The following is a 27,189-nucleotide window of genomic DNA, read 5'->3' as shown; positions in this document are numbered from 1 at the left end:
GAGTGTGTGTCTTTGTGCCCTGAAATGAATCTCATTGTCACATCTTGTGCCAGAGCAAATTCTCCGTCCAAAATGAGCAATTTGGAGCTGCGCCTGCTGTGGAAAATCTGCCTTCAATTTTCCCCCCGCTGGTGGCTGAGTGCACTCTGTCCCACTTACACACCCACACACACACACACACACACCCACACCCACACACACACCCACACACAGGAGATCCTGCTCCGTGTGGACCCCACAGTTTATTTTTCCCCCAATTATCCATTTAGTGTAAGTGTTGGGCGGCGGAGGAAATGTTTGTATTGTCTTTATTTAGCGATGCTGGTTAAGCTAATACCTGATTAGTGAGTCAGAGCTGGAAGCAGCTGCTCCACTTGTTTCTTTGTTTTTCCAGTCCCACTCGGTGTTTTTCTGCGGCGGTGACACCTGGATGTGATTCTGCTGCTCCGTGTTCAGATTTACATCCCCACTGTTTGGTTATGATGGATGGCAGAGAGCAGGAGCAAACCAGGTCTGACCTTTGACCCTTAATGGCTGCTCTGCTGCAACATCAGCCTCAGATTTTTGATGGTTTTAAAGAGTTTTGTTTGAATGTTTTTGGTTTCTGACGTTCGTCCTGTTTCTCAGCAGGAACGCTGACACTTCACTGCAAAAACATCTTTCCAAGTAATTTTAGTTTAGTTTTTAGTTTCATTTTAAGCTCTAAGGTGAGGAAAATGTCTTGTTAGGTTGGCAGACTGTTTCACTTGTAACTATACTCTCTTTTGTTGCTGAAAAGTTTTTTAGTCTTATTTAAAGTGACACAATATTTGGACTAGATTTTAGAGGAAAATTATTTGTGTTTTTGCAGTGATTTGACATTAAGGACTAAACTGCTTCTCAGTTCTTATTATTGTTGCAGGTTTATTTGTAACATAATCATTTCCAGAGTTTTAAAGTTGCAGTTTGTAACTTTTTCTAAAATATGTTTTTTTCCATGTTTATAAAAATTTTCACCATGTTGAGACAGATAATCTGTGAAGAAATGCACCAAAAACAACCAATCAGAGCCAGTAGGTGGGGCTTAATGCTGTCACTCATCTTCATGTACGCGCTGCTAAATGTGCTAATGGAGAGAAATAACTTACCGTTACAGAAAAACCGTTTAAACAGTCATTGGTGGCTAGGCTAACTAGCATTAGCATTCAACAAAGCAGAGACCAAGACACAGTGTGAGCATGAGGATGATTGACAGCGCTAAGACCCGCCTCCTGGCTGTGATTGGTTGTTTTCAGACAGCACAGGGTGAAAGCAGAGGAGCTGGATGTTTTTCAGATTATTTGTCTTATATGATAAGATTTTATCAAATATGTAAAAATATATTTTTAGTAAAGTTTCATACTGCAGCTTTGTTGTTTTGTGGAAGCCTGTCTGCACTGCAAAAACACTAAATCTTACAAAGCTTTTTATATTTTCTGGTGCAAATGTCTCATTAATCTGGAAATATGACAAAACTAACTGAAATGTGACTTTTCAGCAACATTTGGGAGCTTGTTTTAGTCAAGAATTACTTTATATTTATGAAATATATCATAGTTTCACTGGCAGATGATTTAACTTAACCAGACATTTTTGCCAAGTTATAACTGAAACTATCTGCCAGCAAAACTGTAATATATTTAACCAGTTAAGGAATTATTGATTCAAACAAGCCGTTTTGTCATATTTCCAAGTTAATGAGATATTTTCCCCAGAAAAAAAACTTGGTAAGAGTTTGTTTTTTACAGTGTGAAGTTTATTTTCTAACCTCACAGAGAAAACAAACTTTAAAAATGTTAAAATCAAAAGTTTCCTTGAAGCAAACAGAGAATGAGTGAAGTGTTTCAGGCCCAGTGTAATTTATGGAAATCAAAATATTAATACCATGATAACTTTATCCTTAATTATCTGAACCTAGAGAAGTTTTAAGAATAATCCCTAATGTGTCGAATGTTTCTTTTTATCCAGTATGAATTATTACAGAGTGGAAACTCCAGAAATTAAAGTTTTGAGTCTTGGTAGAAATCCACTTCATAACTTCGTCTTTTTAAGAAGATCCACCAAAACAAAGTTTCTACCCGACCTTTCTTCTGGACAACAGAAACCTCCCAGTGAAATTTAACTCGTCATCTGAGTTTCTACATTTCTGTGTAAAATCATCAGAAAAAGCAGAAGTTCAGTTTGTGTTTCTTCAACGGAGCCGGTTTCGTCTCAGTCATGCTGACTTATCAGCAGGTGCTGAAAAAAATCATTTTCAGAGTTTTTACAGTGAAGATACAACAAAAGTAAGTTAACTGGGAAAATATGGAGTTACCCAAAAACATCATTTAAAAACTGCATCATCACATGGACCAAATATAAAATTAAATGGAAACTTTGGTATTTTAAGAGCAAAATGAAAATTATTTATATAAAAAATGTGATGACAAAACAACATCAAGCAAAAGAACAATTTCTTTCTAAACAAAACGCAGAAAAACAAAAACTGCAGCCGTGTGTCAGAGTTTGGTGAATATTTGGTTGTTTGTGGGTATTTTACTCAAGAGTAGAAATACTTCATAATAAAATCATTCAAGCAAAAGTACGCAACAGTAAAAACAAAAGTACATATTATCCAAAAAGTTACTGAAGTAAATATAACTAGTTTCTACTGACTTCTGTTTTTATAGTGTTTATAGTCATATTTGGCCTGAAGGACTAAAATATGGAGGTTTAACCTGTAAACTCTAAGTAGCTTCAAAGTGAATAAAATGTGCCGTAACGTCCTGATTTTAGCTCCAGTTGCCTGGTTGTGGATGTTTCAGAGAGCGAGCCGCCGGACTGTCAGCGAGCTGCAGCCGGTTCTGTTCTGCTCCTCCAGGTTTCCAGGACTGAAACCAAACTGGAACATGAAGGTTTTATCTGATTCAAACCAGCAACAAAACGGCCTGATGACGGACTTATCATCAAACATCTGGATCCTCCGTGTCTCTTCATGAGACGCCGGAATAAAAATCCGTCCAGGTCTTTATTTTCCCCTCTGCGCTCGTTATTCGTGTTGCATCGCGGAACATCTTCTTTCTCCAGAGAACGGTTCGTTTCTCTCCTGCGTGTGTCAGGCTGGCCGGCCTGCAGACGTCTGAACTCTTCAGTGACAGCAGGAATGAAGCGTGACGGCCAGCAGGCCGACGAGGGGAAACCAGAATAAAACCAAACCGTTAGCATGAGGCTAAATTCACATTTAAGTAAGAAAATTCACCGATTTATTTTTACCCTTGATGCAAATTAAAGTGATTCTGTTGTACTTATTTCTGGTTTTGAAGGTAATTATGGGATTTCTTTTCTTTAAAACTGCAGTAAACTGATAAAGTTTTTCATATATTTGTCCAAAGTGTCACCATGTTGTAACAGTTTATGAGAAAAGATCAACCTCCTCCCTGAGCGACTGTCTGACGAAATGCACCAAAAACAACCAATCAGAGCCAGGAGGCGGGGCTTAGCGCTGTCAGTCACCTTCATGTACTCGCTGCTAAATGTGCTAATGGCAGAGAAATAACTTAGTTACAGGAAAACTTTCTGTAACTTATCCACCGGTTAAATGATGATCACTAGCTAGTTAGCTTAACTAGCTAGTGATAGTTAAGTTAACTATCACTAGCTAGTTAGCTTAACTAGCTAGTGATAGTCAACTATCACTAGCTATTGTACTCGCTAGTGATAGTTAACTTAACTATCACTAATAGTTATAGTGATAGTTATATCACTATAACTAGTTATATCATCCCAGTCGCCCTCTCCCAGTCGGCCGACTGGGAGAGGGCGAGGGGGATGAGCAGCGTCACATGGAGGGTGATTAACAGCGCTAAGTCCCGCCTCCTGCCTCTGATTGGCTGACTGCTTGTTTCTGGTTAGCACTGGGAGAAGGTAGAGAAGCTAACTTTTTTCCCTCACAGATTATCTTCCTCAGAGCTTCAGCAAATATGTAAAAAATATTTCTTATAAAGGTTACGTGGCTGCTAACTGTGCTAATGCTAACGGACAGAATGAGAGTTAAATATTAATTTCCACTCTGCGTGTTTTTCCTGTTACTAATCATGAAAACCCCCAGACCTGTCAGCTCTTTGTCAGATCCCCTGGTTTGTCCTGCCTGTCGTCATTCTGGTAATCCTCATGTTCTGCCATTTATGGTCCAGTTAAATCCTTGGTTATTATAAATCCTGCTCATGTTGGGATCCTCCTTAACCTCAATGCATTCTGGGATATTCATCTCTCATCTCCTGCCATTAGCTAATATTTACCAAACAAAAGATACTATCTGTGTTTTCCAGTTTTTTTTGCAGTTTGTTGCGTCAGAACTTTACGTTGCCATGGCGTTCTCAGGTGTTCTGGACAGGTAGATCCTTAAAGCTGCAGTATGTAACTATTATGAAAAATATTTTTTACTTTTTAGTTGAAATTGTCACCATGTCGTCCCAGTTTATGAGACAATTTGTAAAAAATATTAAACTCCTTCACCTTCTCCCAGTTCTAACTAGAAACAACCAATCAGAGCAAGGAGGCGGGACTTAGTGCTGTTAATCACTCTCTGAAACGAGGCGAAGAAAGACAGTCCTGCAATCTCCTCTGGAACTGAGCGATCCGGTAACGTGTGCCGGTGGTTCTGAAGGTTCTGAGCGATCCGGTAACATGTGCCGGTGGTTCTGAAGGTTCTGAGCGATCCGGTAACATGTGCCGGTGGTTCTGCCTCCAGAGCCAGCAGGCGGGTTCGGCTCAGCACCCCTGAGCCATTTGATATCTTGCTAACGCCGCTGAGTGGTTCTGGCCGACCCGTCCCACTCAGTTATGACAGATCCAAACAAACAGAGCAGCCGGGCCGGGCCGGGCCGGGCCGGGCCGGGATGTCTTCTGCAGCTGAAGCGTTCATCAGCCAAACATCACTCATCTGCACACTAAACATGCTGAAGAGCCTCCAGATTTTCCCAACAGGCCGTTCAGCCTGAAGCCGCTGATTTCAGCTGCAATAAAACGTCTTTCACTGGATTTAGTGGGAAAACCTCAGAATCTCAGCCTACCTGTTTTACTAAACCATCTGAAACACAAACGGTTTCTAAAATGCATCAACCAAGACATTTAGAAAGCAGGTAAATGTGACACAGCAGACTGAACGACCCAAAAAGTCCAATCTGCTCCACTTCCACTAAATCGTATCTGATAGTTTTCAAAGCATCGTGTCGTATTTTACTTTTCCGTCATTGATGTGAGACAAGTTTCATAATTCAGCAGCAGAAGAAGCCGGACGGTAAATCTGGACGTAAACAATGTCTGAAAATGATAAAAATGAAAGAAGAAATCAGTCTGAGTCGGTGAACACATCACATCCCAACCCCACCACTCCTGGTCCGACTCCACATCCAAGCAGAACCGGGTCAGAGCTATCAGCTGTTCTGTTTACCATCTTTAGTGCCAGAGCGCAGCAGCATGAACAGAAAATCCAAAATAAAAATCGGAGTTGAGCACCAAGACCTTCTCTGTTAACGAAGTCAAAGACGAACTGGGATGGATGGAAGCTACTGATCAGCCACGTCCTCCAGTAAGGACCGGGCTGTCACACCTTCAGTCCGGTCGACCCGGTTCTACTGGAACCAGAACATCTGCTCCACCTCCAGCTGCTGTGGCTCTGAGTCCAACCAACCTGTTCCCCTCCTGGCCTGTGGGGGCGCTGCACCAAGAACCACTGAAGGAAACGACACAAAAACCTCTGAAGACTCTGAGAGCAACTTCCTTCTTCACCAGATGGAAACAAGATGGAGGCGTCAGATGGAGGATTTCTCTTTAGGCTAAAGACCAGGAGCCATTTCTGCTGCTAGCGCTAGGCTAGCACCTTAGCTATGGTTGGATTTACCCAGAATGCCCTGCGCTGTAGTCCACTTCCTGCTTTTGGAGCGGTCTGCGGTCCGCTTGGCGTTCACATTCAAACTGAACCAGAGTTCACTTCAACCGAACCCAGACGAGGTCTGGAGGCGGATCGGAGTTTAATTTGGAGTTTGATTCAGAGTCGATGACATATTCCCGCCTCCATCCAGGAAGTGATTCAGGCCTGGGGAAGTTCAGATCACGGCTCACATGCAACACTTTAAATGAAGAAACTCGTTCAGGATCAGAAACATCCACGTTCATTTCCTGGTTGTTTTATTCTGTGAGCTTAGAGAAGAACAGCTCAGATCAGCCCCACCCAAAGCTACGTCAGGTCGGTTTATCTGGGCTTTGAGACGATGCAGATCAACTGGGAATCAATAGACTTGAAAGAAGAAACCTCAGAAATGGATCGTTTTATCAACAGTTTCCTCAGATCCATTCTAACCAGCAGAACCAGATCTGCTAAGTGTTTAATGCAGGAACTGTTCCAGTGGTTTTCACTGGAGATTAAATATGACACACTGGAGATGAAAAGCCAGAAATGAATTATACTGGGATTGTTTGGAAATGACCTCATAACTCCTTCCAGACTGATGGGAGCAACAGTTGCATTAGATTTATTATTTATATTCTAGAACGGCGGCGCTCATGTCAGAGACTCGTTAGTTCTGATTTATTCTTTGTCTGGACTTTGGTTCGTCGTTTGGTCGAGGCGTTTCCTGTTTGGAGAATGAATCCTTCTGGTTCTGGAAGTTGGGAGGATTTTTACTCTCTTTCACTTTTGGCTGTTATGATGTGTAACCATGGCAACAAGGTGTTGCTTATACAACTCTGAGCAGCTTAGCAAGGCTTCAGAGAGAAACAGGAAGTTCAAACCGACACTTCCTGCCATCATGGCGGACAATAGAAGATCTTTGGCAAACAAAATGGATGAACTTCAAACCCAGCCAGGGTTTTAACGTTACTATGGATACAGGATCAGATCCAACATCTCTAACCATAAAACCAGACAGATTTAAAGAGGAGCGGCGAAAGCAAAGGAGGTGGATCAGCAGAGACACCCAGTTAATGTTGTGCCAGGACAGGTGAGAGGGTTCAGTAATCAGACAGGAATCTGCTGAAGCTGTTGGTGATGAAACATTGTAGCTGTGCTGATGTCAGAGGAAGCAGAGAAAGTTGGAGGATATAAAAGGCCTGAGAAGGAAGCAGTGAGCAGCTTCCTGAAAGCTGAGGTGTGACTCCAGAGCGGTTTCTCTGCAGGCGCTGCGTCGTCCTTCAGCATGCTCTGCAGCCTGAACGCCAGCGTCCTGATCAGCGCCCTGCCGCCGCTCATCCTGACAGAGTTTGCGTTCGGGTTCCTGGGGAACGGCCTGGCCCTCTGGATCTTCTGCTTCCACCTGCGGCCCTGGAAGAGCAGCACGGTTCTGCTCTTCAACCTGGCCATGTCCGACTTCCTGCTGAACGTGGCGCTGCCGCTCAGGGCCAGCTATTACTTCTCCGGGCTGCGCTGGAGCTTCGGCCCGGCGCTCTGCAGCGCCTGCCTCTTCATGCTGGCCATGAACCGCAGCGGCAGCACCTTGTTCCTCATGTTCATCGCCGTGGACAGGTACATGCACGTGGTGCATCCCCACCACCCCGTCAACTCGCTGAGCGTGACCAAGGCGGCGCTGGGCGCGCTGGGCGTCTGGCTGCTCGCCATCGGAGCGGACGCGCCCATCTTCGCCCTGCAGCACGGCAACGGCAGCCACTGCGAGAGCTTCAACACGGACGTGGACGAGCGGCACAGCCTGACCTGGCACGAGTTCGTCTTCCTGGCCTCCTTCTTCGTGCCGCTGCTCGTCATCCTCTACTGCACCGTGCACATGGTGCTGCAGCTGCGGCGGCGCCAGCTGGCCCACAACGCCAGGATCAGGAAGGTTCTGTACTTCATCTCGGTGGTGGTGGTGGTCTTCTTCGTCTGCTTCCTGCCCAGCAACGTGACGCTGCTGATGATCTGGATCTGGTCCAAATGGGCCGCCGGCTCCTCCAGGACGCAGGTCCAGACTTCTGTAGGAACCAGAAACGTTTTGGGAAAAATGCACCTTTAGGAGTATTTTTATTATGCTATGGAAGACCATTAGGGACACTGAATCAATTAAAAAAAATTCTGATTATTTTCAAAATCTGAATTTTATGAGTTTAAGGTCCAAAATCCTGAAAAAAGTAAAAGTTTTGAGAAAAAAAATCACAATCCTGAGAAAAGGCAAAAAATTCAGAGGGAAAAATTAATTTCAAACTTCTGGGATTAAAGTCATGAATATATATTTTTTCAGTGGCTCTAATCCTAGTTTTTACTTTTACTTGAGTGACTTTTTATGAAGGTTGCTCCTCTTCAGTAACATTTCTGTAAAAGTTCTGGAGTAACTTCACTGAATGAGGAACAAACTTGTTTTAACCAAAGATTCACCTGCAGGTTTTATTGAAATTTTATCAGTTTTATATTGAAAAAAGTCATTTGGATATATTTTCCCTGTTTTTTTATTTCATTAATATGAATTATTTTCCTTTTAACTCTCTAAACTGCCAAAATTTCCACATAACTTTATGTCATAGTCTGACACAATTATTTAGTGATTTTGTGAATTAAATTTTTTGATAAAAGGAATAGTGCATATTAATGAAACATGATGTAAATATGCCAGGCTTAGTCTGAGGCAGATTTTCATTTGTAAAATGATGGAAGGATTTAAAAAAACTTAAAATGTAAAGCTAAAAATAGTGAAAAAATTACATAATTGATGTTATGATCAGTTACTCTGTCGCCTTTTTACCTTCACTTTGACTATAATCCTGTCGTCTGTCCACCTGTGCAGGTGTGTCCTGCGTCGGAGGAGCTGGCCATCACCTTCTACGTCTCCATCACGCTCACCTACCTGAACAGCGCTCTGGACCCGGTCGTCTACTACTTCTCCAGTCCGGTCTTCAAGAACTTCTGCAGGAAAACTCTGCGTCTGTCTCCAGAGGAAACAGCCGAGAAGCGGACCAGGGAGACGGCGTCGCAGTCCATCAGTCAGCTCTGATCCCACCAGAACCAGAACCAGCGAGTTGTTATCCTCTATTCCTTACTTACATACAAGAGAAAAAACTGTTTTACTCAGGGCAGTAAAAAAAAGTATAAATAAAAGCCTTAATTTCTTTATTAATAATGAAAAAAAAAAATCCCTGAATATTCAGAAAGACTCGGAGGAATCGTAACGTCTTTAAAAACAAAAACTGTTGAATTTATTCAGATGTGAAACTTGGGGTAGTTTGTGATTTAGTTGTGATCTTTTATTATGTTTTATTTTTTAACTAATGAGGCTAATTTTGTGTACTAAAGATGATTATTATTATTATTCTAAAATAAAACAATGCAGAGGAAATGAATGATTTTTTTCTAAATATTTTTGGAAATGTCCTCAAAACATTCAGAGCCAAAGTTTATTCACTTCACGATCAACTAGTTGATCAAATCCACTAAATTTGTTCAACTATTCATCAGTTTAGGATCAACTAGTTTGTCAAACTAAATTCAGCTTTTTGTGCATTTCCAGGAGGAATGTGTTTTTCTTGTGTAAGCTCTAATCACCATATTTAAATAAAAAGGACATTTAGTCAATTTTAGTGAATTTATGTCACGATTTCTTTTTGTGATTTATTCAATGTTCAGATGAATTAAACTTTACAAACTGCAGCTGTTCTAAAGAATGTTTCTAGTTTTATTTTAGTCACTTACTAATCACATGCTTTCACAGGAAATGCTCCATCTATTCAGGGAGTTCTTTAAACATCACTTTCATTTCCGTTTCTAAGTTTGATATTTTTGAGTCTAATTATCTCACCTGAACCAAAAATAAACCTCCTGGGTTAGATGGGCTGATTTGCTTTTTCCTGTGAAGGATGAGCTCCGGTTCTCTGATGCACAGAAATGATGTTGCAATACGTACACAGAAGTTGTTTTGGGTTCCTGAAGAAGTCCAGATGAGTCGGCGCGTTCAGAACCAGAACCAGCCTTTCAAATGGAAACTTTCTGTTTTTGGTTCTGAGTGTCGCTTCAACTGGAAAACCAAGTTTAGAAGATGTGATTCATGAAATACAGTAGAAGCTAAAAGGAAGTAAAGAATGACTCAGCAGTTCAGTTCAGAAAAGTTCAGTTCAGTTATTTTCAGCGACGGAGCCAAGTGGACACTTCATCAGTAAAGTACATTCCCTACAGAGAAAAATCTGCATTAGTATGGGAACTGGCCCAGTAAGTAAAACTGGTCTGATTGGTCTGATATTAAGGCGATTCATGATTAGCTGTAACCAGGGGTGGAAATTTAAAATTTTCTCTGCCTGATAGAGAATTTTTTTTTTTTACCAGTCACTGTTTTTTTCTTTTGATTACAAACCCCACCAGTACAAGCAAATTATATAAAGTATATTTTTTATTCTTAACTCTATGAAAACCAATTTACTGACAAGAATTTTACTGTACATATGTACGTATGCAGACTAATTCAACTTAAAGCATGGATACCTTAGAGGTTTAACTACACAGCTCTAACATTCTTGCAATCATTTCCTATGTTGAACATTTCCACATTTTGGCAACAACTCCCCCAGACAGTAATTACTAAAGATGTGTCCAGTCATTTTTTAAATGGTATGAGTAGATGGTTTCAAACTGTTCTATTTGTTTTCCCTTACTTATTACGTTATCTATTGAAATTCAGAGTTTTTCAGTCTGCCTGCTAGCTTAGTGTTAGCTTAGCTTCCTCCTCCCGGACTCACTCTCACACACCTGCCCTCCTCCTGCATGAAACGCTCTTCCTTCATGAACATTTCCACTCATCATCCTCTGACGGTAATGATGCCGCTATCACTAATTTCCTCTCCATCTCCGCTCCTGAATCTGCTCCAGCGGGTAAAGTTTGTGTGATAAGTAACATATCGGTTAGCTTGACATATTTTTCTGAATGGGCTTATGCGCTTTTTAGCTTTTGTAGTTTTTCTCATATCCGCTCACTTTTCTCGGACTCCTGTTGGCTAAAATGGAGAGGAGGGGCGGGCCAAGGAGGACCGAGGGATTTCATTGGATAAGCCCAATGTCCGTCAATAAAATCAACCAATGGGCTGTCGCGGTCGATAAAAATGGTAATTAGTGTGTGTGTGTGTGTGTGTGTGTGTGTGTGATGAGAACTCTCTGCAAAAAGCGAATAAAGTGGTACAACTTCTCTGAAAGACGTTTTTTGAGCTTTCACGCTGTCCGCAGTTCGCTAGATTAGCGGCTGACCAAGCACGCGCGTATTTTGCCTCCCGGGAGGTGCGGAGCGGCGAGCAGAACCGGAGCGGCGAGCAGAGCCGTATCTGAGTCAGTCTTTTCAGCCCTGGAGCGCGTTGAAATAGAAGAAGTGTAGAAATGAGATGACAGATGAAGATTAGGAGGAGCAAACGGAGGAAGAGGAGAGAGTCGGCTGAAAAGTCCGGAGTTTGCTTTACTGTTTGGGAATGCTAACCCAGGAGTCGCTGCTAAACGTTCCGGTTTCTAACTCCAGCTGCTAACGGTTAGCATCTGGGTCAAAACATTTTCTCCTACATATCGGAATGGTTTGTTGCAAAGACTTATTCATTGCCTTCCAATTTGTCTTGATTTTGCGTTAATGCTTGCTAATTATGTTCGCTCTCGCTAATTTTGTACGCTCTAGCTAATGGAGTTAGCTCCTGCTAATGGTGTTAGTTAGCTCCTGCTAATGGAAAAATTACCTCTTGCTAATGATGTTTACTTCTAGCTTATGGTGTTAGCTCTTGCTAATAGCATTATCTCTAATTAATGGTAGCAATAGTAATGCATCCATAATTCCCAACATTTAAAGGGGCAGCATCCTGTAAAACTGACTTTTTTTTTTAATCTTTCCATGATATGTTATTCCCTAATCATAAACAAACTTGCAGTGTTGCTTTGATTCATTCATGTTTGAGGAATCCTTTAATCTCCATGGCAACCATTCAGCTATGCAAAATGCTTGGCTGGACCTAGCCCTGCCCCCAAGGTGCAGCTCTTCCCCCACTCAACTCCTTCAGACTAGCCAGCAGCAATTAGCAGACACCTGGTGGAACTGCTGAGCTCATTATAGGAGCTGCTGCTCAGAGCAGCGCTGGTAAAAACGTTAAAGGGTTAATAGAGAAGCCATGTTGGGATGACTTCCTGGAGGCGGAGCTTCAGAAACGGTAGGAATTTTTAAAGAGACAGAGGCCCAATTTCAAGGAGTCAAAGCAGAGAATAAAGTTTCTTATAAGTCATATTTAAAATTGATAGCATTTTTATAATAGCTGAAGGTAACAGTTACTTTATTATGCTGTAAAATGGCACAATGTGCTGGAAAACACATGATGCTGCGCCTTGTGTTAGCAACCAGAGTGGGAAGGAGAGTTTATTTATGTCATCATTATGTTAGCTAAAGCTAATCTGTTAGCCAAAGCTAACGTGTTTCCTCCTCTGTGTGGGTGCAGGGTGCCGCTGGGAGGCAGGCTGCACATCTCGTGTGTAAATCTGCTCTGCCCCGTGTTGCACTGTGGAGGGAGATGATGAAGAGGAGGATGAGGAGGGGGGTTCCCCTTCACGTGAAGCAGCCAATCGGCTGGAAGCGGAGCAGCGGCGGTGGATTGTGAGCAGCAGCAGCATCCCTCTGCCTCCAGACGGAGGTGATGCTCAGGGATGGAGCCGGACTCCTGGATCCAGACCAGCATGGCGGATCGGGTCAGGCCGCTGCAGACGGGACTGGAGCTGGACGGGACTCCCAGCAGGAAGTGAGGTGAGATGTTTGAGCTGAAGCTGCTTCAGGGACAGACATGTTCTATAAATATCTCAGCTTCCTGCAGACTGTCTGTCAGAGCTGGTAGAGTTGGTGATGAAGAGGCAGCACAGCGTCGCTCCTCTTCCTCCTCTTCCTGTCTGGATGCTGCTTCCTGTTCACTATTGACGTATTGCAGTGGGAGCTGTGGTTCCCAGTTGGCCCTATTCGCTCAGGTTGAGGCTTCCTGTTTGTTGTATTTGTGTTTGTTTGCGTTATTCTGTGTTTTCCAGACTGAACTTTGTGTTCGCTGCAGGTTCTCTGACTCACCAAGCTCTCTGTCATCACTTCCTCTCCTCTTGCTTTCTGCTTTTATTGCTTCGGGTTGATTCTCTGGTTCTGGATTTAAGTTGAAATTTTCTTCTTGTTCCTGCCTGGAATCGTTGCGATTTGTTTTAATTTATTTCACTTTTGAACCAGTTGGGACTGTCCTCCTCTTTGTTGCTTGAATATTTGTGTGAACTATCTCTGGATGTTAGGAAAATAGAAGCGGATCATTTTGATGATATTTATGTGCCGTCTGATTGGTCAGTGACTCCTCTGTGCGCTGAGGAACCAGAGTGAATGTGTGTATCAGCAGCTGGCCACTGAGCATGCTCAGTAGCATCCATTCAGACAGACATGAGGTCTGCACTCTGTTTGAGACCCGTTTTATTTTTTAGCTTTTCGTTCTAGTTTTTGGGGGTTTATGGTGCAAACATTTGAGTTTAACATCAAAACGCAAAAACAGTGAATTATCTAATTAAAACTACTGTAGTAGTTGCAATTAGTAGTCTTAATTTAATTGCTTCCTTTCTGTTTCCATGGCAATTGTTTCCTTTTTCTGAGTGTCAGGGTGAAGTCCAACAGATTTACTTTCACTAGTGNAGGGTTACAGCATTTTAAATGATGCACCACCTGGTATAAATATAAACAGATTTATTAGAAATTGCTTGTATTGTAATTTTAAATGTAACAGAGACTGAAAAGAAATCAGAAAGAACAGGAGAAATGTCCGAAGGAGAAGAGAAAGAATCAGAGAGAGAATACCAGCTGATGCCGCAGAAATCTGCTTCTACACCTGCAGAAAGAGAGAAAAACCAAACCAGACGTTTATCCTGATGTTTCCTGCTGGGTTTAGCGCACAGCCTGTCCTGTCAGTTACTTTAACCTCTAAGGTTGATTTAGACTCAGCGTGTCGATGATTGCAGAGGAAAACCTGAAGATGGTTAAACAGATTCATGTTAAATTGTCTCGTTGTAGCAGCGTTCTGAGATATTTTACTGACTTTAATCTGTAAATCATTTATTTACAGTTTATTATGAAGTCAGTTAAATTGTGCAGTGATGATGGAAGAAAAGTGAGAGGCGAGTTTTGTGCCATCTGCCCAGATGTTTGGTGACAGAAAACATTGTGTATCGATAAGCTGCAGTCGGTGCGTCGTCTGTCCCCTGGTAGCAGAATGCCACGTAAAGAAAGGTCAGATCAGCTCATATGAAAGAGCTGCAGCTCCGGTCCAGAACCAACGCGCCCTGACCTTTGACCCCATCAACACCAGTAAACATAATGCATTAAATCCGACCTGATGTTTGTTCCTCCCTGAATCAATCGGATGTTTTTCAGTAACTTTCCTCCCAGACGAAGCGTTTGTTTCTGTCAGGACACTGAATCAACACCACCGCAGTCTTTAAAGCTATTATTGTTTCTCACATATTTTTCTTTTAATGTTTTCACTGAAAACAGCTAAAAATCGTCCATGTGTTCAACCTTTGCCCTCTTGCTCAGTTCTTATTAAGCAGAAAAGCAGAAAGAGCAAAGCTAACCCCGCTAAGCGCTCCGATCCAGTTTGGACGCAGCGGTTTTGCTTTAAATAACTCCATTTATGTCGCTGTATTTGTTCCCTTCCTGTCTGAAGAACGCGTCTGGCTGCAGATTCATGTAATCTGAGCCTAAACTTCACTCTGAGTTATTGATTATTTGGGAAAAGTGCTCTTTAGTAACGTGAGCCCTGGACGGGGGGGTCGTCATGACGCTTATTAATAATGCATGCTTGGGCCTGCTGGGATGCCGGAGTGGAAACACATGCAGGCCGGTAATAAAGGCCACATGGTCCCACTGAACCGAACGGAGCTGCAGAAAACTGCAGATGCATTTTAAAGATGGAGACTTTTACAGTGAAGTCATCAGGCCTCAGGTTTCTGAAGGTTGATGTTTCCTGGATGAGAAACAAACGGCTCTTCAAACTCCCTACAGCAAAAACAGGCAAAGTGTTTAACATGAAAGAGCAGAGTTTTATTAACTCAAACTACGATAAAGATAAATTCATCTGACTGTGTTTCTACGGAGTCTCATTAAGTTACACAGTCAAAACTTAACAGCAAAGATTTGATTACTTAACCTTTCTAAAGAAAAAATGGGTTAATTCTGCAAAGTCTTTTCAACATCCAATGTTTAGCTAACAGCTAATTAGCAGCTAGCAAACCAACTCATTTATGTAAGCAAGCTAAATATTTAGTTAGCAACCTCAATATTCGCTCACCAAGTTAAATAGTTAGCAAGCTAATCATTTAGTTTACAAACTAAATATTTACATCCAGACTAAATGTTTAGTTAGCAAGCTAAATAGTTATAAAGCTAAATATTTAGCTTAGAAATCAAATATTTACCTCTAAGCTCAGCTAATTTGTTAGTTTTGAAGCTAAATTGTTAGCAAGGTAAATGTTTATGTAGCAGGTTAAATAGTTATCAAGCTAAACATTTATTTTCTAAACTGAACATACATATTAAAGCAAGTCTTCCCAAAGCAGCCCAGATCATCACTCTGCCACCACCATGTCTGACTGGTCCTGGGATCTTCAGGATCCGTTTTGATTTCTGAACATGTACATTTTTCTAAAGACAAGTTATTTTATCCCCAATATAATGTTGTATTAATTTAGAAAAACATTTTTTATGCGTGAAACTAACAAAAAAGTAAAATTAATATTAATTCAGAAGGTGAAAAATTGAACCACTGTTTGTACTTGCAGAAGAAATTGGCTGTTTATTTTCATAAAATATAAATATTACATATCTATATAGGCCTTTAATACAAGTCATTTAATAACATTTTAATGCTGTAATACAGAAACAAAAGTAAAGGAAAATGTAACAAAAAATAGAAAAAATGGACTTCAGCTGCTTTGGCAGGAACAAAAACCATCTTCTGCATCTTTAAATAAAACAATGATCAATTATTTTCTGGTATTCAGGGTGAAAATCAACATTTTTCTCCACCAGCCTGGTGCCGCTGCGTTACGTTCATCAGTCTGGACTCCAGACGGTCAGAAGTTCAAACTGGATGCAGTTTTTATTTTTTCTGTTCAAATTGTCAACAGTGCGTTGCTCCAATTTACACGCCACTTCAGATTTTTCCCGTATTTGTCCAGTGGCAGCTGCTAGTTTCTCCCCTGATTGTATTTATTTTAAAATAAGTAAAAATAATTTTAAATCAAGTAAAGATAATAACTGTTGACGTGTTTAGAGCAATAAAATAAAGCAAAGTTGTAATAAAGAACGACTGACTGATTTCGTTCAGAGTAAAGAATCTGTTCAGAAGAATCTGTTCAGAAGAATCTGTTCAGAAGAATCTGTTCAGAAGAATCTGTTCAGAAGAATCTGTTCAGAAGAATGTGTTAGCTCGTTCTGCATCATGACGATTCGTTGCTTTTTGAAATCCTTTGGCCTACTTCGTGTTGTTAGTCCTTCACCACCGGTTATCATCAGCTGGTTTCCATTTCCACACAGGTTGGTTTGGCCTCAGTAATTTAAAATGAGATCATATTTGTTGGATATTAAACTTTTTGTTGTGATGTTTATTTTGAAAAGGCGTTTCGTGCCTCAGATGGAGCAAAGGCAGAAAGTGTCAGCAGGATAATTACAGGGTGTAACTCTGACTGCGGCTCCTCCTTCCTGGGCTTTCCTCAGGCAGAGGAGTGAAATAACTCCATCCCACCAGGCGCTGGGAAACCAGCAGGACATAAAGTTTTCATGGCTGATTTTAAACCCTGAGCAAACTGAACCGTCCCTGTGAGAGCATCAGCCGTCTGGAGCAGGAGGAAAACCTGGGCTGAGTAAATCTGACGGAGGATCCGGGCTTCCAGCCGCAGCAGGGAGGGATGGTCATTAAGTTCATACAGGTGGTTTATTACTGAGCCGTAAAGAACAGAACATCCAGGAGGAATCGCGTCTCGTGTCTAATTTATTCACGGAGAGTCCAACAACAAGATGATGAAATATCAAACCACTAAAATACATAAAACCTTCAACAGGAGGAGCAGACCTGCTGCTGCTAGGAAAGATGTTGGGTTGTTCTTGTCGGAGCAACTGCTGCAGGCGGCCCAGAGAGCTGCAGACGGTCCGCAGGCGTTTACATTTACGTTTACGTTTAAGGTACAATAGTAGTTCTAACGGCCTGGCGTCGGGTTCTGTCTGTTCAGACCTGCCAGCCGCCTGCGGCCCACGCCCCTCATGTTTGGCCTCTCCTCATCATTCCTGCATGTGAGGAATGTGGAGCCGGTATTTGAGCGGCTCCAGCGGATTCCTGATGGACCAGGAGGCGGCGGGAATGTTCGTGAACGGAGCGAACACGCCGTCCTGAACCAGGAATGTTCCGGATCAGAACCGCCCGGCTGATTGAAGCTGCTTCTCCTTGTTTTGTGTTTGGGCTTCATTTCCTCTGAGCGGCTCCTGTTATCCCAGCTGGGCCTGTCGGCCTCGTCGCTCAGCTGCTTCACTTTGTTTACTGTCCTGGTTGATGAGGGAACTTTACGCAGAGCGCCATGGTTAACTTCAGCTCCACGGGGATCCAGGTTTCACTCGGGACGAAACTGTTACTCCAAATCTGGGGTGCCCAAAGTGTGGCCCGTGGGCCATCGGTGGCCCTTTGAACGATTTATTGTGGCCCCAGAAAGCTACAAATTTGTCCTCCAGTGGACAGTTTGGTCATTTTTTAGAAGGAAAATTTCAATAACAAATTTAATTCTTCTTTAAATTATTAGACGCAAAGTATTTTAGTTTTAACATCCGTGATTTAATGTTGCAGTAAGTAGAGCTGTAAACATTCAGCCACTCTTCACTAAAGCAAACCAAAAATAAAACGCATTAATTCTTCTGTTAAACTTGGTTGATAATCGGTTCTCATTTCATTGCTGGGAAAAGACAAAAAGATTTTCTAGACCAAATAAACTCGACAGTTTTTACCCAAACAGTTAGCAAACGGTTCTCTAATTCAGGTTTGGGTTGATTTAAATCCAGTGACTGGAGGAAAACTCTGAGTCATAAATGAGATGATTTTATTATTATTTTTGCTTTGGGCGTTTTGTTTGCTGGAGCTCCAGTCCAGCCCAGTTCCTCAGGCGAACTGGGCTGGACTGGAGCTCTGATGTGGGGAGCCACACCTTCCTGTTTGTGGAAGAACAGAGGAGGTTCTGACCCGGTTCTGATCCAGTCAGAGCAGAAACAATCGAGTCTGTTTGGGATTCTCCTGCACGACTGCCAGCCAAAGATTAAAGACATTCCAGCTGGTACCTGTTCAGACAGGTACACACACACCTGTAGGGGTGGGGGGAGCAGGAGGGTCGGGGAGGAGGGGCAGGGGGGGCTCCACCCTGCATTCAGGATGAACCACAAGCAAACAGTCTGACTGTCTCTGAGTCTGAGTGGAAAGACGTTATGGTGGCTTGTGCACATGTTGACTCACACACACTCACACACACACACACACACTCACACACACACACCCACACACACACACTCACTCGCCCCAGTGAGGCGCTGAAACAGACGGCTCTCTGTACCTTTTGCTCCCCGGAGCCGCTCACCTCCTCTCCGAGCCGCTGCTCTGCCACGTCGGCGGGAAGCTCCTCCCTGCTCCCCGCTGCTGCTCCGGGACCGGACCGGGTCAGGAGTCCAAACCAGCCCAGGTGTTCAGGTGTTTACCTGAGGAGACATGAGTGGATTCCTCTACAGGGGCCGGTAAGCTGCTGACTCTGGACCTGTGGGGATGGAGGTATTTCTGCGCAGTGGACGGGTCCGAATGCGGCTCTCTGCGGCCGTCCTGCGTTAGACCGGCCGCTAACGGCTTTAGCTCTGCACATGTTCTGCCTCTTCAGCTCAGAGGTTCAGGCGGCCGCAGATGATCCTGTCAGGAAATCATCTGGGTTCAACTCTGAGCTGCTAGAAATGAGCTCAGGTTTTATGACAGAACCACAGTAACAATGTTATTATTAAAGAAATAACTTTCATGTAATGATAATAAATGTTACTGTGTTACATTTGTTGTTATTATTTACATGCACTGTGCCTTTAAAGTAGTGGAGTCCAACGTTTTTGCCAAAAGTGGCAAATTTAAACAGCAAGCAGGGAACAAACATTATTAAATTAAAAATACAAAAACTTGTTTTTCTGTGATTTTTGTTGTTTTGTTTTACCTGCTGGAAAACAAACATTTATCAAATCTGTACATTATTAAAGACCAAAAACATGAACTGCTTCAGACTGCTAATGCTAAAGCGCTATATAAACTGTTTAGCGTTGGCTAATGCTAAAACGCTACATAAACTGTTTAGCGTTGGCTAATGCTAAAGCGCTATATAAACTGTTTAGCGTTAGCTAATGCTAAAGCGCTATATAAACTGTTTAGCGTTGGCTAATGCTAAAGCAGAAGCCTAACGTGGTATTTTGTGGAAGCTAATGCTAAACTGCTGATTTGAACCATACTGGTTTGGATGTGTGTGTTTGTCAGGCTCTGGGTTTTTGTTCGTGTTTCTTTTCATTTGTTTTTTCAGCAGAATAATAAATGATTTCATTATGAAGATGCTGCATCAAAACAGACTGAAGAAACGCTGAAGCTAGTTTTTACTCTGTTCATATGAGCTATGCTGATTTCTGTATGAAGTCCAGTTAAAGTAATCCAGAACCGCTGCTGAGGTTCTGAAGCGGAGCCTGCAGTCTCCTCTGGATCCAGCCGGTAATGAGCGGTTTGGGGAAACTCCTCTGACTGGAGGATCTGTCTGTTTACGGCGTCTTCATTGGTGAGTGACGGCGGTGTGACCTGAGGCATGCGCTGACTCAGAACCCGCTGCAGCCTGACGGGTCGGCGCGGCCCGCCTGCTGCAGCGCCTCTGGAGGGTTTCTGCTCCGAACCAGGAGCGTCTGGACGATCCGCGTGAGGAGACGGGTTCTGGGAGGCTTGGCTGATCCTGTCTCTGGTTTCAGGCACGGCGCTGCAGAGAGACCGGCCCGGCCCAGGAGCCTCGGACCCATGATGGGTAAGAACTTCCTGAAACTTTTCCCTCCTCGCTGCGACGCCTGTCACAAAAAGCAATAAATCAGTTAATCGCATCGTAAACTAAAACAATCACTTCCTAGTCAAACTGATTGATCATTCTTTGCTTTTTTCTCTTAATAACAAAACCTGGATGGTAAAAGTTTCAGTCTGGTGTTTTGCTCTCATCTAAACTTTTCTTAAGGATCATTTTGTTTACAGAAACTTCATAATTCATTTAGTTTTTCTGTTGCTTTATGTATTTATTTTAGATCTTTAAAATGTTTTCCAGTTCCGTGTTAAATATTCATCAGAATTTAAAGTTTGTAGATCTTTGAGAATGTGTTCTTGTGCTACTATTATCCTCATTACCATCAAATTACTGGAAATTTGTCTCAAAACAATATTATAGTTTATTTCAGTAACTTCTGGGACGATTCCAGTAAAACTTATCATGACAGAGCGACTCGTTGCTGCAGCATCAACACCTGATTTCAGTTTGGCTCTGGAAACTTTTTTCTTTATTTAAAGTTAAACATTATCATATTTTACTTGTTCAGATCTAAAATAATGTTATTATTTATTAAGGATTCATGAATTTATGTTTAAAGTAACTAACCGAACAGTTTCTGTTTCTGGTTTGTAATGATGTTAAAAACAAGCACCAGGTGCACAGCTGCTCTGATCTGCATGGCTCATAATTATACATACAGAATCTAATATGGAGGTAAATTTGGTGCAGCTGCTGGTTTCTGGTCGACCAGCAAACAGAACAACTGGAAGGTCCAAGAAACTCAACAGTTTATCACATAAGTTTGTAGATATTTCAGATTTCAGATGGTCTTACCAGAAAATGCCAGCTACTAAAATCCACTTTGTCCAATAAAATAAATAATCTTCCTGAAATCTCATGAGACTTCATCATGAACCTCTTTCATAAATGTGTCCAGAACCGTCGGACCTTTAAACCAGTAAAACTCAGATCCTTCCTGTTGCAGATCTGCTGCGTCTGTAAACGTCATGTGGACGTATTTATTCACAGATAATCAGTTTATAATGAGCTGAACGAGTCATATGTTCCTCAGGAAGCTCTGAGTTTTCCAGCTTCAGCAGCACTAATATCAAACTGCCAATACGGAAGCCCAGATGTGCCACCATTCTAAAAATAAAAACTTTTAAAATAAATTAAATTGTAACAAATATATGAAAACAGTTAAAAGTGCTGAATTTGCATCATAAATATAAACTAGAATCATAAAAATTCCCCACAAATATTTTGAATATTTCTCAAAATATTTCACATTTACAGGCCAACATGAAATAATTAAACAGCTTATTTGATTGGTCAGCCTTTCCTGGGTCAGTCCGTTAGTCCCGCCCACTTCTCTTAACAGTATCCTCATATATTTATGATGATAAATAAATTAACGGTGTGTTCCCCTGTTACAGCTGGTTAGCCTGAAGTCAGGTTGTGCTGATGAACATCTGAACCTTCAGAGTCACAAAGACGGTTACAAAGTCGGCCTTCTATCACCCTAATGATAGATTAAAGAGCTGACGTTGTTTTTAGATAAATCAAATCTAAAACTTGTTTAGAGCCGCCTTTGATTCATAATAACTGGATTATCATTCATTTTAGGCTGGATTACATAATTCTATGACTTTTGTTTATGTTACTACTGTAATGCAGCACTTGTAAGTTGTTTGTTTTTGTCATGTAAAGCTCTTTGAACTGCTTTGTTGCTTAAATGTGCTGCAGAAATCAACTTATTTAGCTCTTTTAGAACATGCTTCATCTCAGCAGATGTTTCTAGATCACAACATTCCTATTAAAACGGGACAAATAAACAGTTTGTTTTCATCTTTTCTTGCTTTTCATGACATTAATCTAAAATGTTAGAATTCAAAGATCTGCTGGAAGCTCGTAAGACAAACTAAATGAAGAACCTTTGAAACTTTGTAGTTAAATTGCAGCTTGTTTTTCTTCTGTCTTCCCTCAGATTTCTCATATGATGAAACAGGAAAAGGTCCTCCGGTCCAGATGCACAGCCTCAGGGAGTTCGAACAGGTAAGAAACATTTCATGAAACATATCTGCGTGATGCAGGCAGCTGAAGGTTTGGCCTTCTGCTGCCTGTCGGAGGCGTTCAGGCTTGTCTCTGCTCGCTCTTAATCACTGGTTAGGTGTGTTTGGAAAGATGAGGTGGCAGCTGGAACAATGTATGAGTCTAAACGCTTCCCTCTGCAGAAGCGCCACTGTAATTTCACTGCTGACGTCGTTTTCCTCAGCGTTTCACCATCCAAACACATTTCCATGTAGCCCTCAGATTTACCGTCTTCATGCTTTTCTAAGTGAAGTATGGTTTATTTATAGAATGCTTTTCACAGACAGAATCACAAAGCCTGGGAAAGTAAAAGTGTTTTCAGTTGCTTTTTAAAAACCACCACAGAGTCAGCAAAACAGAGCGATACGCACACAAGCTAAGCTAAGCTAAGCTAATGCCAGAGGGGTGAGAGGAGCCAAAAATTAGACTAAATTAGCTCAACATTAACATATTTTTACTCAAATAAAAGTAAAAAAGTATTTTGTAAAATGGCTACTCAAGTAGTAGTAGCTGATCAAAACTGATCAAAACATTAATCATTTAATGTTTAAAATTTGCATCATCAGATGGACCAAAATCTAAAGTTGTGTGGAATTTTTGATATTTTAAAAATTAAAATGAAAATAATTCATATAAATTAGCAAAATTAGAAAATGACAAAATCAAGAAAAGGAAAAAAAGATGTTTCAAATAATTTTTTTCAATATAAAAGTTATGAAACTTTAACAAAACCTGAAGTTTGTTCTTGATTCAGTAAAGTTTCCAGTGGCTAGAGGATCCAGAAATTTTAGTCAAGTAAAAGCTACAGTAAAATTACTCCTAAAAGCACATTTCTTCCTCAGAGTAAATGTAACTAGTTACTACCCAGCTTTGGCTAATGCTAGTGCTAAAGCAGTATAGATAATTTCCCAATGAATATAAACCTGTTGCTGCGTGACATCAAGTGCGCTGCAGCCCGCGCCCGCCTCTCTGCTGTAGGGCAAAAAGCTGCTTGCTAACGATGACTAGCATTGAGTTTAGCTATTTTAGCTACATAATGCACAATATCTTAAATGTATGCCTGATATATAAAAGAAAAAGGGATGCATTGCTTTGCTACTAATTGTCAACACTAAGACAATTAGACAACAAGGTCAGGAAAAGTTTTAATTAAGAAAAAAATAGGGAGGGAGAGGGAAGTAGTTCATTTATGCTAGCTTGACTATGACAACTTTAACATGTAGGTGTGCTGTGGAATTCTGTGTGTTTTGGTTCAATTAAAATAAGAAAAGGCGACCTAAACTCCCCTTCATCAGTAGGGCAGGTGTTTGACCAACCACTGCTGTGTTAGCTTGGCTAATGGCAGCAGTAGCTAATCTACCACAGCGATCATTTATTAATTGTAAAACAAATAATTCTGAAAACATGACACTGAAACAGTGTTCTGCTCTTTGTGTGGGAAATTTTTGAGTGTTTTTTTTGGGTGTTGAATCCTGAAACATAAAGCGGCGTTGTTGTCAGTTGCTATGGCAGCGAGTCCGTGTGTAGCGTAGCCGATTCAGGGATAGGCCTGTCACGATAATAAATTTAGCTGAGCAATTAATTGTCTAAAAAATTATTGCGATAAACGATAATATTGTTTCAAGACTTTTTGACACTGATTTAATGGAAATTACTAATAATGTCTCTGATTTCCTGCCATAGATGCACTTTATTTTGAAAAGAACACATAACACTGGAACTGATTAACTAAACAACCAAAAACAAAAATAAAATGGATTCTCAGTCTCCATTAACAAGAAACGTACTTGAATAAAACCTAAACAACATGAAGCCAAAGTGGGAATAAATACTGCATTCAACCAAAAGAGAGCAGATTATGAAGTCTGTATTGCCCTTCAGTAATCGGTAGATTTAAATAGAGAAGATGGGCACATCCTACTACCTGATGCAGTAGCTCATACTTTACGATGTTCTGCCCCCATTTTCCCCTTATAACAATCTTAGATCGTTGGCCGATCTAAGATTGTCGCTGGTGATTTCGTAACCGATCATCCTGCAGTGTGATGTATATCGTCGTGGCTCCGATGTAAATCAGGGGTTTTCCCCGAGTTTAACGCTGAATGTGACAGGTAGCCAATCAGAAAGCCGGATTAACGGAGAGGAATCCGGTGCAACAGGAAGTCCAGCATCGGAGATGATATGTGGAAACAACATTAATGTTTATTCAACATTTTGTGCAAAGAATATAGAAATGACAAGAGGAGGAGTTGGAGCCAAATTGTTACCGCAGCTGATAAACCCGGCAAGTTCTCAGCTGTTCTTCGTTAACGTGACATAAATAGGTTATAATGATTTTCATTCAGTCAGGACTTTACGCTGACTCTAGCCACATGCATCACAGGTAGATTCTAGTAAAGCATTGATTAATGCCTGGTTATAAAATTAGGTAACTGGACTTGCAGCCGTTATTTTGTGCCCATGTGACTGAAAACCACACGGCACGACGAACCCGATCGAACCGTTATACCGAGGATTTCTGTCGGCCAATGTGTCTCTCAGGTTTAGAAAATGGGCCGCTGGACATTACACTAAGGAAATGAGGAAGGGAGGGTCAGTGGAGAGACCGGAGCTGAGCCTGTTTTCATTCAGTGTCATCAACAGAAAGGAAAAATGGCAGGAAGAGACGATAAAGCCGATAATTAAAATGAGGTCGATAGGTTTCATTTATCGTGCGATTAATTGATTTATCGTTTATCGTGACAGGCCTATTCAGGGAGCAATCAAAGTGGTTTTGAGTTGTTCTTTAATGGTTTTTCTGCGTTATTTTTCCTTTGCTGTGGCGCAGTGCCGCCATGGATGGCATGTAAGGAATCATGTTTTTGGCCTCCAGCGTCAGGCGCTAAATTTCCTGACATGTCCCAATAACATGAAATGGATCTATTTGAGCAGATTTCTTCAAACTGGGTGAAATGTGCCTTTAATTTCACCCAGAATAACTGGGTTATTAGCTGTTTATGACCTTATTATCGAACTGTGCTCATATTGATGCAGGGAATCAGTAGAAAACTTGTTGGGTTTTTTATGAGCCTCCCCTGATGAGGTGGAGCCCTGGGCGGTGAGCCATGTAGTCCAATCAAAAACAGCCGTTTATAGCGAACAGGCAGGTGGGCTGTTACCTTTAAACTTTGTCAGCTCTAATTAGGCCGGCTGAGGTAATTACTGGGGGAGTGACTCACCTCCTGGACGCCTGCGAGGATTTTCTGGAAACGCAGGTGAAAAAATCTGGACGGCGTCCTGAGACTGACAGCTTTTAGAGCGGCTCCGGGTCTTTAACCCGGGGTCAAACCGTTTCTAACGTTTAATGGCTTCAGAAGGCTGAGTCATGCCTTTAATGCATCCAAACAGGCCGCGTGGCGTTTCCATGTATGAGCTGTGACTTACGGAGCGGGTTTATCTGGGTTACTGTGACTTTAAATCAGGACTAGAAGCAACACGAGTTTAATGCAGGATCCCACAAATGTTTTTATTGAAGTTTACAATGAAAAAGATTTGAAACTCTTTCATTTTTATTTCATTAAAAATTAGAAACATCAGATTGAAAACATTGAAAAGCTTTGAAAGTTATTTTTATGTATCCTTCCCTTTTTCTGGTTTCATTTGTATTAAAACATGAAATATGCTGCGGTTGATTTGGTGACATGGAGTCAGAGTGTTGGACTCTGACCAATCAGAGGCCAGGGTTCAGAGGGACACGCCCACTCTCATTAACTCCCATTGTATTCCAGTGAATGGTTCTGGAGAAACCGGACCTGAAGGTTCTGTTTGACATCTCAGATCTCCCACTGAAAACATTTAATATGTTTGTTTCCATCAGAAGGTTCTGATTCTCTGAATTATTTTCACTCAGCTCTTCATAAAGCTCCTTTTTGTTTGAGGAAAATCTGTTTCCTGCTGTTTGTTTCTCTTCCTGTTTGGGCCTAAAAACGATGCAAATCACCATAGCAACCAGTTAATTGATTACCAGGACATTTACCGTGAAATAATGTAAAACACAATTTGTTCATGATACTGAAGTTTCTGTTATTTTACATTGGAGCCTTTTTTCTTTCCACTGCAGTTTTTCTCTGGATTTTTAAAATGTTTCTGTTTAGTTTTTCTTTTGTTCACCGGAAATTTTCCCACATTTTCCATTGGAATTTATTTTGTTCTTTGTTTTAATTTCTCTGGGGTTTATTTTACAAACCTGCTTCTCAGAGCAGATCATCCAAGCAGCTCAGTAGTAGAAATGAAAGCCTGAGCTCTCCGTCGTTATGGCTGCGTACCGAGGGAACCGGCTTCCTCCCGTTCCGACCCGATGACGAACCGGTTCTGCTGGTTTCCATCAGCGCAGAAGGAAAACCAGCAGAGATGCTGGGATCCAGTGTTCCTGAACGCTGGAGGACATCGGGCCGCAGTGGTTCTGGTTCTGCTTTCCTCGCAGGGCCGACGGGTTCTGGGAGCCCAGCCAGGATCATCACGGTTCTGATATCGCTCAGGAGGTTCTGTCCATTTACAGAACCAAAGAGGACAGGGTTCTGGTTCTGATGAGCTGGGATTGGTCTGGGAGAGTCCGGGTCGAATCACAGAGGAAGATGAACAGATGGGAAACCGGAGCAGAACCTGGACTTTGATCCAAACGCCGGTTTCCTCCTGAAGAACCAGAGCTGGTTCTGTTCGAGTCAGAGAATCGTCTTCTGAAGAACCTCACGACGTTTTCACACGGATCCAACCGCGAAGCACAGAGACCAAACGTTTTACAAATAGGATATTTTAGCCACCAGAACATCTTCTAACACGCAGATCATCCCGACCGGGGTTGGGTCGGAGTCGGGTCAGGTGGGTCGGATCGGATCGGAGTCGGGTCGGATCGGAGTCGGGTCGGATCGGAGTCGGGTCAGGTGGGTCGGATCGGATCGGAGTCGGGTCGGAGTCGGGTCAGGTGGGTCGGATCGGATCGGAGTCGGGTCGGGTTGGGCCAGAGGCAGGTCGGATCGGAGTCGGGGGGGGCGGGGCGG

The 27,189-nt window shown here is 42.0% G+C and overlaps 2 protein-coding genes across 6 annotated transcripts in view; both read left to right on the top strand.

Moving 5' to 3' along the window:
• Positions 1 to 6,762: 6,762 nt before the first annotated feature.
• Positions 6,763 to 9,529, top strand: LOC106952846 (hydroxycarboxylic acid receptor 2-like). The gene is made up of 2 exons (XM_015041223.1): positions 6,763 to 7,961; positions 8,766 to 9,529. Exons 1-2 carry the CDS (start codon positions 7,194 to 7,196, stop codon positions 8,970 to 8,972), a joined length of 975 nt encoding a protein of 324 aa, XP_014896709.1. The 5' UTR covers positions 6,763 to 7,193; the 3' UTR covers positions 8,973 to 9,529.
• Positions 9,530 to 11,235: 1,706 nt separating this feature from the next.
• The window catches only part of pde4dip (phosphodiesterase 4D interacting protein), a 59,344-nt gene continuing 43,390 nt past the window's right edge, over positions 11,236 to 27,189 (top strand). Inside the window, exons 1-4 of one of the 5 annotated variants that reach the window (XM_015041219.1) lie at positions 11,236 to 11,477; positions 12,424 to 12,725; positions 20,001 to 20,053; positions 22,050 to 22,117. In XM_015041219.1, coding sequence (XP_014896705.1) covers positions 12,619 to 12,725; positions 20,001 to 20,053; positions 22,050 to 22,117 — 228 coding nt within the window. In that variant the 5' untranslated portion in view covers positions 11,236 to 11,477; positions 12,424 to 12,618. Of the gene's footprint in view, positions 11,478 to 12,423; positions 12,726 to 18,461; positions 18,759 to 20,000; positions 20,054 to 22,049; positions 22,118 to 27,189 lie in introns of those variants that run through there. The other 4 variants (XM_015041218.1, XM_015041217.1, XM_015041222.1 and 1 more) reach the window with 4 other exon arrangements.

This window comes from Poecilia latipinna, unplaced genomic scaffold (assembly GCF_001443285.1).
Source record: "Poecilia latipinna isolate Pla-1442-1.1 unplaced genomic scaffold, P_latipinna-1.0 Scaffold543, whole genome shotgun sequence".
Taxonomy (NCBI): Eukaryota; Metazoa; Chordata; class Actinopteri; order Cyprinodontiformes; family Poeciliidae; genus Poecilia; species Poecilia latipinna.
Note: the sequence above shows the minus strand (reverse complement) of the source record. Positions and strands in the feature narration are given on the sequence as shown.

Coding starts and splice junctions, on each gene's coding strand:
- LOC106952846 (XM_015041223.1), top strand. CDS start 7,194: ATGCTCTGCAGCCTGAACGCCAGCGTCCTGATCAGCGCCCTGCCGCCG. Junction 7,962..8,765: donor GGACGCAGGTCCAGACTTCT/GTAGGAACCAGA, acceptor CCACCTGTGCAG/GTGTGTCCTGCGTCGGAGGA.